Below are 12,960 nucleotides of genomic sequence, written 5' to 3'. Positions count from 1 at the left end.
AACCTTCATCCACCAGCGGACTCCGTCATTGGACCAACTGGATGGATCCTTATAAAATATATTATTATTATGGCAGCGTGCTGTTATGTCATTTAAAAGGCAGTCTTTTCATTTTTATTTCAGACCTGATGGAGGACACACACCGTCATGAGAAAATGAGTGAAAAAACTGACTCACTGAACAAAAAAGACAAAGAACGTGTCACCTGCACTCAGTGTGGAATAAGTCTGGCAAACAAACCCAATCTCCGGCGTCACATGAAGGTCCACACTGGAGAGAAACCATTCACATGCACTCAATGTGGGAAGAGTTTCAGTCAATCATCAAACCTTAAAAAACACATGAGGATCCACACTGGAGAGAAAACGCACAGATGCGATCAGTGTGGGAAAACATTTTTGATGGCTTCATACCTGAAGAAACACCTTCAAATTCATACAGACGAGAAGCCTTATGCATGCTCTGTGTGTGGAAAGACTTTGAGACATCAACGTAGTTTAAGAGATCATCAGAAGATCCACACCGGTGTGGGAGAGTACATGTGCTTTAAGTGTGAGAAGACTTTTTATAGGGCTGAACATTTGAAAATACATGAGAGGATTCACACTGGAGAGAAACCGTACATTTGTTCACACTGCGACACAAGATTCAGATATTTAAGACATCTGAAAACACATGAGAAGATTCACACGGGAGAGAAACCTTACATGTGTTCACACTGCGATTCAGACAGTTAAAAGGCCTGAAAATACACGAGAGGATTCACACCAGAGAGAAACCTTAAAGGGGAGGTCCACAGTTTTTTTAAAGGTTTGATTGTGTTTATGGACTGCAAAACAATGTGTGTTCGTGATTCATCTGTAAAAAAAAACATGTTATTCGTACACATATCTTACCCCCATGCAGGGCCGGCGCGTCCATAGAGGCGACCTAGGCGGCCACCTAGGGCGACAGTTAAGAGAGGGCGGCATCCGCGACACCTCCCTTACCACCCGCGTCCTCAGTTATGTCCGCGTCACCTCCCTCACCACCCGCTTCTCAGATATATTCGCGCATAGACGACAGAACAGAGAGGGCGGCGTCAGTGACACTTCCATCAGCAACCGCGCGTCCTCAGTTATATCCGCGCATAGGACGGCAGAATAGAGAGCGCAGTGTCCGCGACACCTCCCTCCCTCCCTCCCTCAGCACCCCCGCGTCCTCAGTTATATCCGCGCATAGTGCGCTGGAAAAGAGGTCCGCGACACCTCACTTCCTTTTCATAACCAGTCACTTTCGTTTTCACATTGGGGTTGAGGGCGGCATGATCGTCCTCTGCCTAGAGCGGCAGTTCAGCTTGCTCCGGCCCTGCCCCCATGAAGAAAACATCATATTTCCTGATTAATCAGCTAACCTAAGAGAAGTTTATTTATAAACTTATTTCGAGAGGAGCGCGTGGTTGCTTATGATTGATGACAGCTGGTCACACCGCGACACACCCTCCGTCCCGCCCTTCACTAGGCGCACGACAACACTGATCTTGAGTACGCGCGCTCAACCCCCCCTCCCCCGCTTTACAGTACGCGCGCGACAACACAGCTGATCAGAACGCGTGTGACAACACCGCTCTTCTCTTCAGTACGCGAGAGAATTTATCCAGCACATGCCCTTTGGACGGTCTCTGCACGGGCCTGACGCTACTAGCTTAGCTACATTTCTCAGTAGCGTGGCTGTAGCGTCGCTACTTTCTAAATCAAATAGCTTTTCAGTAGCGAAGCTATTTTATTAGTCAAGTATCGTCCACACAAGCTACATTTACCAATCGAGGATCAATAAGTGACGGCACCGACATTCACGGAGCTGTGAGGCCGGTGTCTAGCCGATGGAAGTTAATCCATAGCTGCGTCCCAAATCGCATACTTATGCACTATTCTACGCCATTTTGTAGTATAAATAGTGTAAGTAGTGCGTTCACACTGAAAACTCTAAAAATAATAAGTGCACTTTAATTACCCGGATGATGCACTCATTCAGCCGCTAAAATGAAGTGTGTAATGATGGACACTTCACGCACTCAACGACCGCAGGTTTGCTTACGTAGCGGAAGGGGCGGAGCTATCGGGCGCACATGTTGGATAACTTTATTTATTTTGGATGGTGAAAGCAAAATTCTCCTACGAGAGTGATTATAGCGCCTCCCGATGGTGAATAAGGCAATAATCACGGCAGGTATTATTTGATAATTCGGTCGTTTATTTCACTGATTTGACAACCGTCAAACGTCATCAGGGAAACGGTTTGAATTTCTGCTTAGTAAAAAAACATTAGTGTGCCATTTGGGACGACACTACATACATATACTACCATGTTGAGTGTGTAAGTGCATAAGTACATAGTGCATGAGTGCATAGTGTGCCATTTGGGACGCAGCTCATATGAGAAGGAGAAGGATGATTTCTTCTTCCTGTTTTACGCTGTTCGACAACAAACTTTTTGGTGCGTTACTGCCACCTCTGGTGAAACTTGCTTGATGGAAAGATGACTGAGGGAGAGGAGTTATTTCTGAAGCAGGATTCGTTGTGACCATACCTCGAGAAGTACATGTTGATATGCAATAACTAAATTTCTGATGCTGTGCTCAAAAAATAAAAATACTTTAGTATATATAACACTATAATGCTTATTACAATACACAAACATACACACACACATACACACACACACATATATATATATATATATATATATATATATATATATCAAAAATATTTCCCTTTACTATAAATGACTATAGTACATTTTAATTGTGTTTTAGCTGTTATATAATGTGTTTCTGTTTAGTACAGCATATTATTTACAGTTAATAACTGAACTGAACTATTCTGCCTCATATGTTTCATAAACAGTTTTATCGATCACTAAGATATGATTGACTTGAATTTAAGTTGCTTCGATTTAAAAATGAAAATTGTAAAAATAGCTTTGATGTAGCTAAGCTACTTTTGCCATGTAGCTTTTAGCTTAGCTTGCTACATTTCCCAGGGGTGGCTTTAGTGTAGTTAAGCTACATTTTAAGTAGAGTAGCTAATAGCTTAGCTCACTACATTTGTCAAGTAGCTTGCACAACTTTTTACAGTGTGATGAAACGTTTAAACAAATTTAAATGTTAATTTCAGAGAACTTAAAAGATTAATTAAAGGTTTTTGCTGCCTAATGAGTAAGTTAAGCACACCTGTTTATGTTTTGATGCCAAAACTTGATATTTTAAGTCATGTCAATTATATTAACTTAATTTCTTTAGTAATGACAACAGCGGGGTTTAGCCTACAGTGTGGAGTGAGCCGGATACAAAACACATGGAGTGTGGAGCAGTAGAAACTCTTGCTGCTTCACTCCGCTCACTATTTACTATAGTATTAGTTCATGTGTGGTGTCTGCTGTCAATTAAACTGGTTTTGTTTGTCCTATGATTGAGTTGAACTAAAACAAGAAGTTGTATTAAATGTTTTTGTTGGTGGTTCTTTATGTATTTATTATCTGCTGAACATTGATTCTGATATGATTAATTTACTGAAGCTGATTTCCTCCTGGCGCCCGGTGACCGCTGTAAGTCGCTGTTGCTGTGATTGTCCTCTAGATGGCAGTAGTACACAGCACACTGATAGCGGAGGCGCTGGAGGAAAAGCTCAGAACAAGCAACATTAAACTCGTGTTGAAGATGAGAAGAAACAAAGAGACTACACTGCCGCGGCATCATGCACTAAATTCCAGGGGTTTCATTACCACGACGTAAAATGGGCGTGGCTCGGTCGGTGTTTGGGAAACGCCCCCTCAAAAAAAAAAACAATACTGAGAGGTCACCGATCATGCGCAGTACAGGTTCTTTTTTAGCGCGGTCATTTCAAACAGGATGATTATGGATAAAGAATCTACCGCGGTGGATAACGAAGGGAAAAAAACAATCATACAGGTTATTTTTTTGTTTTTATAATGTTATATTTTAAAGATTTCATTAGCAAAAACAGCCGACCTCGTTTTACTCCTTTTTACTGTCTCTGGGCTTTTGTACTTCCATGGTAAACCAAATAATAATGGTTTTGGTACATTAGATTAACCGTGTTTTTGTAGTTTAAAATATGGTATTCAGTCATGTTTAAACAAATAAATACCACATTTTCTGTAATAAACCGTGGTTAATTTTTCTTTCTCGATCTTAGTTAATTAACATAACTTATATTTATTTTCTATTATTATTTAAAGTCATCACACACAAAACACCTGGGATCAGGACAGGTATCTGATGTTACTGTATATAAAAGTGTTCATACATGAAACACCTGAGATCAGGACAGGTATCTGATGTTACTGTATATAAAAGTGTTCATACATGAAACACCTGAGATCAGGACAGGTATCTGATGTTACTGTATATAAAAGTGTTCATACATGAAACATCTGAGATCAGGACAGGTATCTGATGTTACTGTATATAAAAGTGTTCATACATGAAACACCTGAGATCAGGACAGGTATCTGATGTTACTGTTTATAAAAGTGATCAACTTAATATGGACAAAAGTGAGATAATTTTTATTGGCACCCCAGCACTTACCAGCAATATTCCCACCAGTTATTCCTGTGAGATTGCTGGCTTGCACATTAAAACATCTACTTCTGTAAAAAATTTAGGTGTAATCTTTGACTCCACACTGTCTTTTCAGTCACACATTAAATCTGTCACTAAATCTGCATTCTTTCACTTACGTCGCATTTCACAACTGCGTCCCTTCATCAGTAGCAAGGATGCTGAGACTGTCATTCATGCATTTGTCCCCTCACGCATCGACTACTGTAATGCTCTTTTCATTGGCCTGCCTGCCAGCCTCATCTCCAGAATACAGTATATTCAAAACTCTGCAGCTAGAATACTCACTCATACCAAACGTTCGGCTCACATAACCCCAATCTTGTATGATCTTCATCGGCTCCCGGTTGCATACCGGATTAAATTCAAAATTCTTCTCCTTGCATTTAGATCCTTAAATAACCTTGCACCCTCCTATCTCTGCAACATGCTTGTCCCCTACACCCCAACTCGCTCTTTACGGTCTGCTGACTCTGGCCTTCTTGCTGTCCCTCTGTATGGCCTCTCTTCAATGGGGGGCAGATCATTTAGTGTTATTGCACCCAAACTCGTGAACTCTCTACCACACTCACTCCGCTCTGCTAATAATTATAATAGTTGGCATTTCTGTGTGGAGTTTGCATGTTCTTCCTGCGTTCGCGTGGTTTTCCTCTGGGTGCTCCACGGTCCAAAGACATGTGGTACAGGTGAATTTGGTTGGCTAAATTGTCTGTAGTGTATCAGTGTGTGTGTTAATCAGTGTGTGTGGATGTTTCCCAGAGATGGGTTGCTGCTGGAAGGGCATCCGTTGCATAAAAATGTGCTGGATAAGTTGGCGGTTCATTCCGCTGTGGCGACCCCAGATTAATAAAGGGACTAAGCTGAACAGAAAATGCATAATTATTGGTGTATTGGGAAAAAGTGATTAGTTTACGTTTATATTTTAAAAAGTGAGTACAAATAGCAAAATTATACAAATGAAGTCAACTGAACAGCTCCAAGTTACAATGGGTTTACTTACATTATCTTTGTGAAGTCAACTTGTTGTTTTTAAGGCAATTGATTTACTCGCTTTAAGTAACGAATCACTTTTTACAGTGTGATGAATCATTTAAACAAATTAAAATGTGAAATTCAGAGAACTTAAAATATTAATTAAAGGTTTTTGCTGCATAATGAGTAAGTTAAACACACCTGTTTTAGTTTTGATGCTAAAAATTGATATTTTAAGTAATGTCAATTATATTAACTTAATTTCTTTATTAATGACAACAGCGGGGTTTAGCCTACAGTGTGGAGTGAGCCGGATACAAAACACATGGAGTGTGGAGCAGTAGAAACTCTTGCTGCTTCACTCCGCTCACTATTTACTATAGTATTAGTTCATGTGTGGTGTCTGCTGTCAATTAAACTGGTTTTGTTTGTCCTATGATGAGTTGAACTAAAACAAGAAGTTGTTTTAAATATTTTGTTGGTGGATCTTCATTTATTTATTTATGTATTTATTGTCTGCTGAACATTGATTCTGATATGATTAATTTACTGAAGCTGATTTCCTCCTGGCGCCCGGTGACCGCTGTAAGTCGCTGTTGCTGTGATTGTCCTCTAGATGGCAGTAGTACACAGCACACTGATAGCGGAGGCGCTGGAGGAAAAGCTCAGAACAAGCAACATTAAACTCGTGTTGAAGATGAGAAGAAACAAAGAGGCTACACTTCAGCTTTTATCAACTCTAGAGAGATTATTTAGCGAACACGACACAACTCCTGCCTTTCTTCATTATATCCTGGCTCTTGACTGTCAATTCCTCTGTGAAAGCGATCAGGAATAGCGGACTTTTACCGTGTTAAACAGGTAACGTTGTGTTTCTCTCCTTATTTATTAGTTCAGATTCCTACTTTCTCAATATTCCAGTGTTTTTCTCTCGGCTGTGTTCCTCTTCAGTGTCGGTTTTCAGCTTTGTTTTTGCTTGGTTTTGGCCACTAACCTCTTTATTAAAGCTCTCGATGTAAAAGCTTCTCGCGGTAAAAGCACAGGTTATGATTCCTGTTTACTTTCACACATTCTTATACTTCAGGATTTGTCTGATCTTTATTAGCGGCAAATGAAATGCTGTGTTCACTCATTTCACCCTCATGGACAAATACTGCAGTCATTTATAGTAAATAGTGTAGTATAAACACAAAACACCAACACTGTACTACATTTACAACAACTATATTACAACACAGCACAGTTTACTGCAGTAAAAACTCATGTTTACTACAGTATGCAGAGCATTTTATCACTTCACCATAGTTACTGCTTCAACATTCAGTAACAGTTGTACAATACACTTTATTATAGCATGGTTTAAAAACACTATAGTAATTACTGTAGTAATTTTCATGTGGATAGTAATTAAATTGTTTTTAAAAATGTAGAATTATGGGAAACACATTAAAGTTTAAAGCAATTGATATTATATTTTTTTGTCAAGATAAAGGTTGGTTAATGCCTTTACTAACATGAACAATTAGTAATACATTCATTACGGTATTCATCCATCTTTGTTAACATTATTTAAGTTAAACAATGTTAGTTCATTTTAAATCTGCATTAATGTTAACAAACAGAACTTTGGATTTTATTAAGGCATTAGTAAATGTTGAACTGATTAATTTTACAGAATTATTCATACTTAATGTTAGTAAATACATGAACTGATGGTGTAATATTATTGTTAAGTATTACTGAACTATGAAATGTTAGTTTTGTGTAAAAACAATAATTGTCTGTAAAACTGATAATTATTAAAAATAGATAATTATTTATTAATTTACTGTAAAATGTATTTGCATATTAACAGGCTGTAATTCACAAAATATATAGACAGCAGCTCGTTGTGTTTTTCTGGTTTATTTTATTATCTTTTTGAGCAAGATCCAAGGTTTGATCAGTGTTTTGTGCATTTTAAAGTCTTAATTTTCATGCCATTGTCCAGAATGAATATACTATGTAGACGTTGTTTCCCAAAGTTTGGCTTAATTTAATCTGTGAATATTGGGGTGCAGTGTAGTTTATGAAATCAGTAGAATCTTGCTGGATGGATCATAATGAAAGCACAGTTGTTGCCTCAGCCTGTGATAGAGCAGACAGAAATAGTCATATACTCATTTATTTATTTATTTATTTATTCATTTTTTCCTTTTTTTAAAAATTCTAAATTATTCTAAAATATGTAATTAGGCATTTTTTCTAAGTAAAGCAATCACAGTCGGCCATGAAAAATCAAGGTCAGTGCATCAGTGTGTTTATCTGTAGATGTGTTGAGTTGTGTTAAATGAAAGTTAAAGTGCATCGCACACCAAATGTGCCGCAACACAGCGCACACATGAGCATTGGAAGTATCGCACATCAGATGCGCACATTCGCATGTTATCTAAAATGAAACTATTTAGATATAGTGGTGTGGCAGAAATATGAACAGTGTCACGCACAATCACGCCCCCACAAGAGCAAGCTTCTGATTGGTTAATGCGGCGCGAATGTCCGCTAAAGTTCAGATTTTCGAACTCGAGAGATTCACGCGTTAAGCGCGTCAAACGCACAAAACGCTCAATTCGCCCTGCGCTATTCACGCGTACTGCGCTATTCGCAGACACAGACGTTGGATGGTTAAATTGACGTTCCGTCAATACGTTTTATTTCCATAAATTATAAGTTTTCAAAAGACAAAACATTAACAAAAATCAAGTAGACAGGTAGGGCAGCTAAGGTAAACAGGTCTCTGACTATACTGCTTTAAATGGACAGATATTACCTAAACTCCCGTGAAAGGAATAAAAATAGGTGAGTCTTCCGGGCCACTGCTTACCTTCGCTAAACTAAATAAATAACAAAACGTGACTATGAAAAATAAACCCCCACCTGCTACAAAACAAAGTATCAAAATAAACAAACTAGTTAACACATTACGAACTAAGAATCAAAAGATTAACATGAACAAAACACTAAACGGAGCGGCATCTGGATGAATGATCGACTTGCGGAGCACCGCCAGCCAGACCGCCTGAGCGCAAGCCACCACCGAGCTGAGGGAGGGCGAGAGACTTCTAGGTAGAATGAGAGAGAGAGCTAGAGACGCCATTGCTGTCAGCTTTATATAGTAGGAATCCCCAGTGACGTCACGGGCATCATCCAATCCTGGATAAGCCATGAGAAACACTCCTCCTAGTACTCGATCGCAACAAGCAAAAACCAGCAATACATACATAGATTAATTAATTAAATAACACAGACCCACGTAACAGCAGTCTTTTCATTTTTATTTCAGGTCTGATGGAGGACACACACCGTCATGAGAAAATGAGTGAAGAAACTGACTCACTGAAGAAAAAAGACAAAAAATGTGTCACCTGCACTCAGTGTGGGAGGAGTCTGGCAAACAAGCGGAGTCTCCAGCGTCACATGAGGATCCACACTGGAGAGAAACCATTCACATGCACCCAGTGTGGGAAGAGTCTCAGAAGTTTATCAAACCTTAATTATCACATGATGACCCACACCGGAGAGAGACCGTTTACATGTTCTCAGTGTGGGATGAGTTTCCGACAATCATCAAACCTTAATAATCACATGCTGATCCACACTGGAGAGAAAACACACAAATGTGATCAGTGCGGCAAAACATTCTTCAGGGCTTCAGATCTGAAGAGCCACTTTAGAGTTCATACAGAGGAGAAGCCTTATGCATGCTCTTTGTGTGGAAAGAGTTTCAGACATCGAGAAAGTTTAAGAATTCATGAGAAGATCCACACCGGTGTGAGAGAGTACAAGTGCTCTGAGTGTGAGAAGACCTTTTATAGCGATGAACACTTGAAATTACATGAGAGAACTCACACTGGAGAGAAACCGTACATTTGTTCAGTGTGCATTAGGAGTTTCAGTCATTTTGAACATCTGAAAATACATGTGAGGATTCACACTGGAGAGAAACCGTACAAGTGTTCACACTGTGACAAGAGATTCAGACAGTTAGTAGTCCTGAAAAGACACGAGAGGATTCACACCGGAGAGAAACCTTACAAGTGTTCACACTGCGACATGAGATTCATACAGTTGGAATCCCTGAAAAGACATAAGAGGATTCACACTGGAGAGAAGCCTTAAAGGGGGGGTCCACAGCGTTTTTTTTTTGTTTTTTTTTAAGGTTTAATTGTGTTTAGAATCAGTTTTATTGCTAATTGTGCTTCACACACACCAGGAATGTGTTTTGGCTACAGAAGCTTCCAGTGCACATAAAGTGACACCACAAAATAAATACGAAAAAAGTTTATAAATATTAAACAGAGATGCAGTTAGTCGAGAAATCTGGATGTTGGATTGTATGTACAGATTTGTTATAAATACACAGGTTATACGGTGCTCCGTACAAATGCGAATGGAGAAAGTATTGTGTTGTATATTGATATAAGGTGCTGTGTACAAGTGAGAATGAGAAAGTAGTGCACAGTGGGGGGATATTTAACTGTTCATGAGGTAGATGGCCTGAGGAAAGAAACTTTCCTTGTGTCTGGCTGTTTTTGTGCTTGGTGCTCTGAAGCGCCGACCAGACGGTAACAGTTCAAACAGGTAGTGTGCTGGGTGCGAAGCATCCAGAGTGATTTTGCGAGCCCTTTTACTCACTCTGGAAGAGTGCAGTTTTTGAAGTGTAGGAAGGGTAGTGCCAATGATAAGTTCAGCAGTCCAGACTATTTGCTGTAGTCTACGGAGGTTTGTTTTGGCAGCTGAGCCGAACCAGACGGCGATTGAAGTGCAGAGGCTGGATTGGAGGACAGCTGAGTAGAACTGCACCAGCAGGTTAAACTTCCTCAGCTGATGAAGGAAGTACAGTCTTTGCTGGGCTCTCTTCACAATAGAGTCTATGTGAATGTCTCACTACAGATCCTGAGAGATGGTGGTGCCCAGGAGCCTGAATGACTCTACTGCAGCCACAGTGCACAGGGGTTCTCCTAAAGTCCACTATCATCTCCACTGTTTTGAGCGTGTTCAGCTCCAGGTTGTTGTATCTGCACCATAACGCCAGCCGCTCCACCTCCTGTCTGTATTCAGACTCGTCACAGTTCCGGATGAGGCAGATAACACTAGTGTCGTCCGCAAACTTAATGAGTTGGATGGAGGGGTCTTTTGCGGTGCAGTCGTTGGTGTACAGGGAGAAGAGCAGTGGGGAGAGAACACATTCCTGGGGGGCACAACAATGTGTGTTTTTGTGATTCATCTGTAAAAAATCATATTATTTGTTTACATGTCTTACCTTCATTTTATACAGCTATTGAACTAACATAAAAACGAACATCATATTTCCTGGATCCCCGCTCTCAACGGGGTCTGATTATTCCGCTAACCTAGGTGAAGTTAATTTATTAAGTAATTTAGATGGAGCGTGTGCTTATGATTGATGACGGCTGATCCCGCATAACCAGAGTTTCTTACTTTAGGTATCTTCGCCCGGAAGAATCCCCTCTTCCACCCCTACTCCTCCACCTTTCCCTTTATATGGTGGCACAGTGGCCTAGTGGTTAGCACCAGGGGCATCGCTAGACCTAATTTACTGGGACACGTACCCCAGTAAAAATCGCCAGTGCCCCAGTAAATGCTTTGAGATATGATTTACTTCATATGCAAAGTGTATTTATTAAGAGTGGTAATCCCGGAGTAAAGACGTTATTCACTATGTGCAACTGAACTACCGCTGGTAAAGGCAATTTAGTTTAATCAAAAAGCAAACTGACGCATCTCTGCATGTGCGCAGAAAACTATACCCGGGTGCGGGTGCCTCACACACCGCGCCTGCTTGACATGTTGCTCTTCTCCAGGTCCCGGTTGTTAACATGTACACAGAAAAAAATACTTGCTGCTCACGTGCCACTCATGCATTGTGAAATTGACAATATTTAATGCGGAGGTGACGGCACGCAGTGAGTTTTGCAAGTCGACAAAACTAAAGTTCAAATAATATGATGGTGATGTTAAGCATGCCTCATGATAGATTTTTTGAATGAAGTAAAAAGGAGGGATGACGAGTCGGGGAGGTAAGACTTTATAAACCTTATTCTCTCCCATGTGACAAGTCTAAGACAACAGATTATTCTATATAACATATTTCTTGTATTCTATAGAATTGTCTGTAGAAATTCGTTCAAATGAAGCTAAATGAAATCTTTTGTATTCTCGAGACCTACCTGAGCTCAAACTCCCTTCTCGCTCTGCAAAAAGGAGAGAGCCTTGGGCCTCTCCCGGGACAGCATGCCAAACAAGCTTTATAATCAGTCATAAGCTAAGTGGGAACTCTTGAATGTGTTGTGATTGGCGGATCGGCTCCACATCACCAGGAAACGTCATGCCTCTCTTGCATGCTGTCTGTAAATAATGTCAGTGAAGACGTATCAGTTTGTGCCCGAGTCAGAAACAGAAAATGAAGAGGACACAGCTGAAGCCATGCAAACACGACTCTTGCAAGATGTTTCTGAATGCTGTGTTTTTGTTTTGTTCATTGGTATGAGGAGAAATGTGTTCAAGCCGTCAGCATTTGATAGAAATAGTTAAAGCAGATCAAACAGACAGAGTAACTCTTTCTAAATTACAGATTTGCTCAGTTATTTGTCCTAGCCCACTCAGTACAGTGTATTTACTATTGCATGCAGTTTTATATAATGTGGTTTAACCTTGTGAGCGACAGTAGGAAACAAATTAAAGAAACATTCAAATACTTTGTGTTATAAATATTCCTTTATTTCATTTCCAGGTCATTGCAGATCCACATGCAGGTTTATTACAAGAGAATGGTCAGGCAAGCAGCGGTCGATACAGGAGCAAACGGATGTATACAGGCAAATCCAGGGTCGTGGTCATACAACAGGCGGAGGGTCAAAAGGCAGGCAGCAGACAGGAATAAACAATAAAACAAGGCAAGGGTTTAACACGGCAAGGAAAACTCATTTTTAGGGATGGATGACGTGAAACTGATGTTTCAACACAGTATTCATATCCAAAAGCGTAATTTTTTCAAAACACTGCAGCGAAGCATGATCCGAAACAGCCAGGTCACGTGATTAAAGTGATTTGAAACACCAGGTCACGTGAATAAAGTGATTCAAAGCTTTAGTCATTTTAGAATGGTTTCGAGACCTGGCGAATCTGCGTTTTTACTGATTGGGTTGGGAAAATCCTCTATCTCATGTAGCCTAGTGGGCTATTGTGTGCACAAAGTAACTGTGCTGCAAATGGCCTGAGTTTGAATCCTGACTTGTACAAATACTCTGAAATTATGATTTGATGTATTTTAATAATGTTACTTTGTTTTATGACAAAATCAA

The 12,960-nt window shown here is 40.0% G+C and overlaps 2 protein-coding genes across 3 annotated transcripts in view; both read left to right on the top strand.

The window, feature by feature from the left end:
• zgc:174623 overlaps positions 1–12,353 on the top strand; it is a 25,962-nt gene extending 13,609 nt beyond the window's left edge. The window contains exons 2-3 of one of the 2 annotated variants that reach the window (XM_087241814.1): positions 124–525; positions 8,985–12,353. In XM_087241814.1, the coding sequence (XP_087097940.1) occupies positions 129–525; positions 8,985–9,754 (1,167 nt within the window). In that variant the 5' untranslated portion in view covers positions 124–128 and the 3' untranslated portion in view covers positions 9,755–12,353. 2 annotated transcript variants of the gene reach the window in all.
• zgc:136308 overlaps positions 1–12,960 on the top strand; it is a 97,556-nt gene that overhangs the window by 13,609 nt on the left and 70,987 nt on the right. The window lies entirely within an intron of this gene.

This window comes from Danio rerio, chromosome 3 (assembly GCF_052040795.2).
Source record: "Danio rerio strain M-AB ecotype USA chromosome 3, GRCz13ab, whole genome shotgun sequence".
Lineage (NCBI taxonomy): Eukaryota > Metazoa > Chordata > Actinopteri > Cypriniformes > Danionidae > Danio > Danio rerio.
The sequence above is the reverse complement of the archived record's forward strand: the minus strand, read 5'-3'. Positions and strand labels throughout refer to the sequence as shown.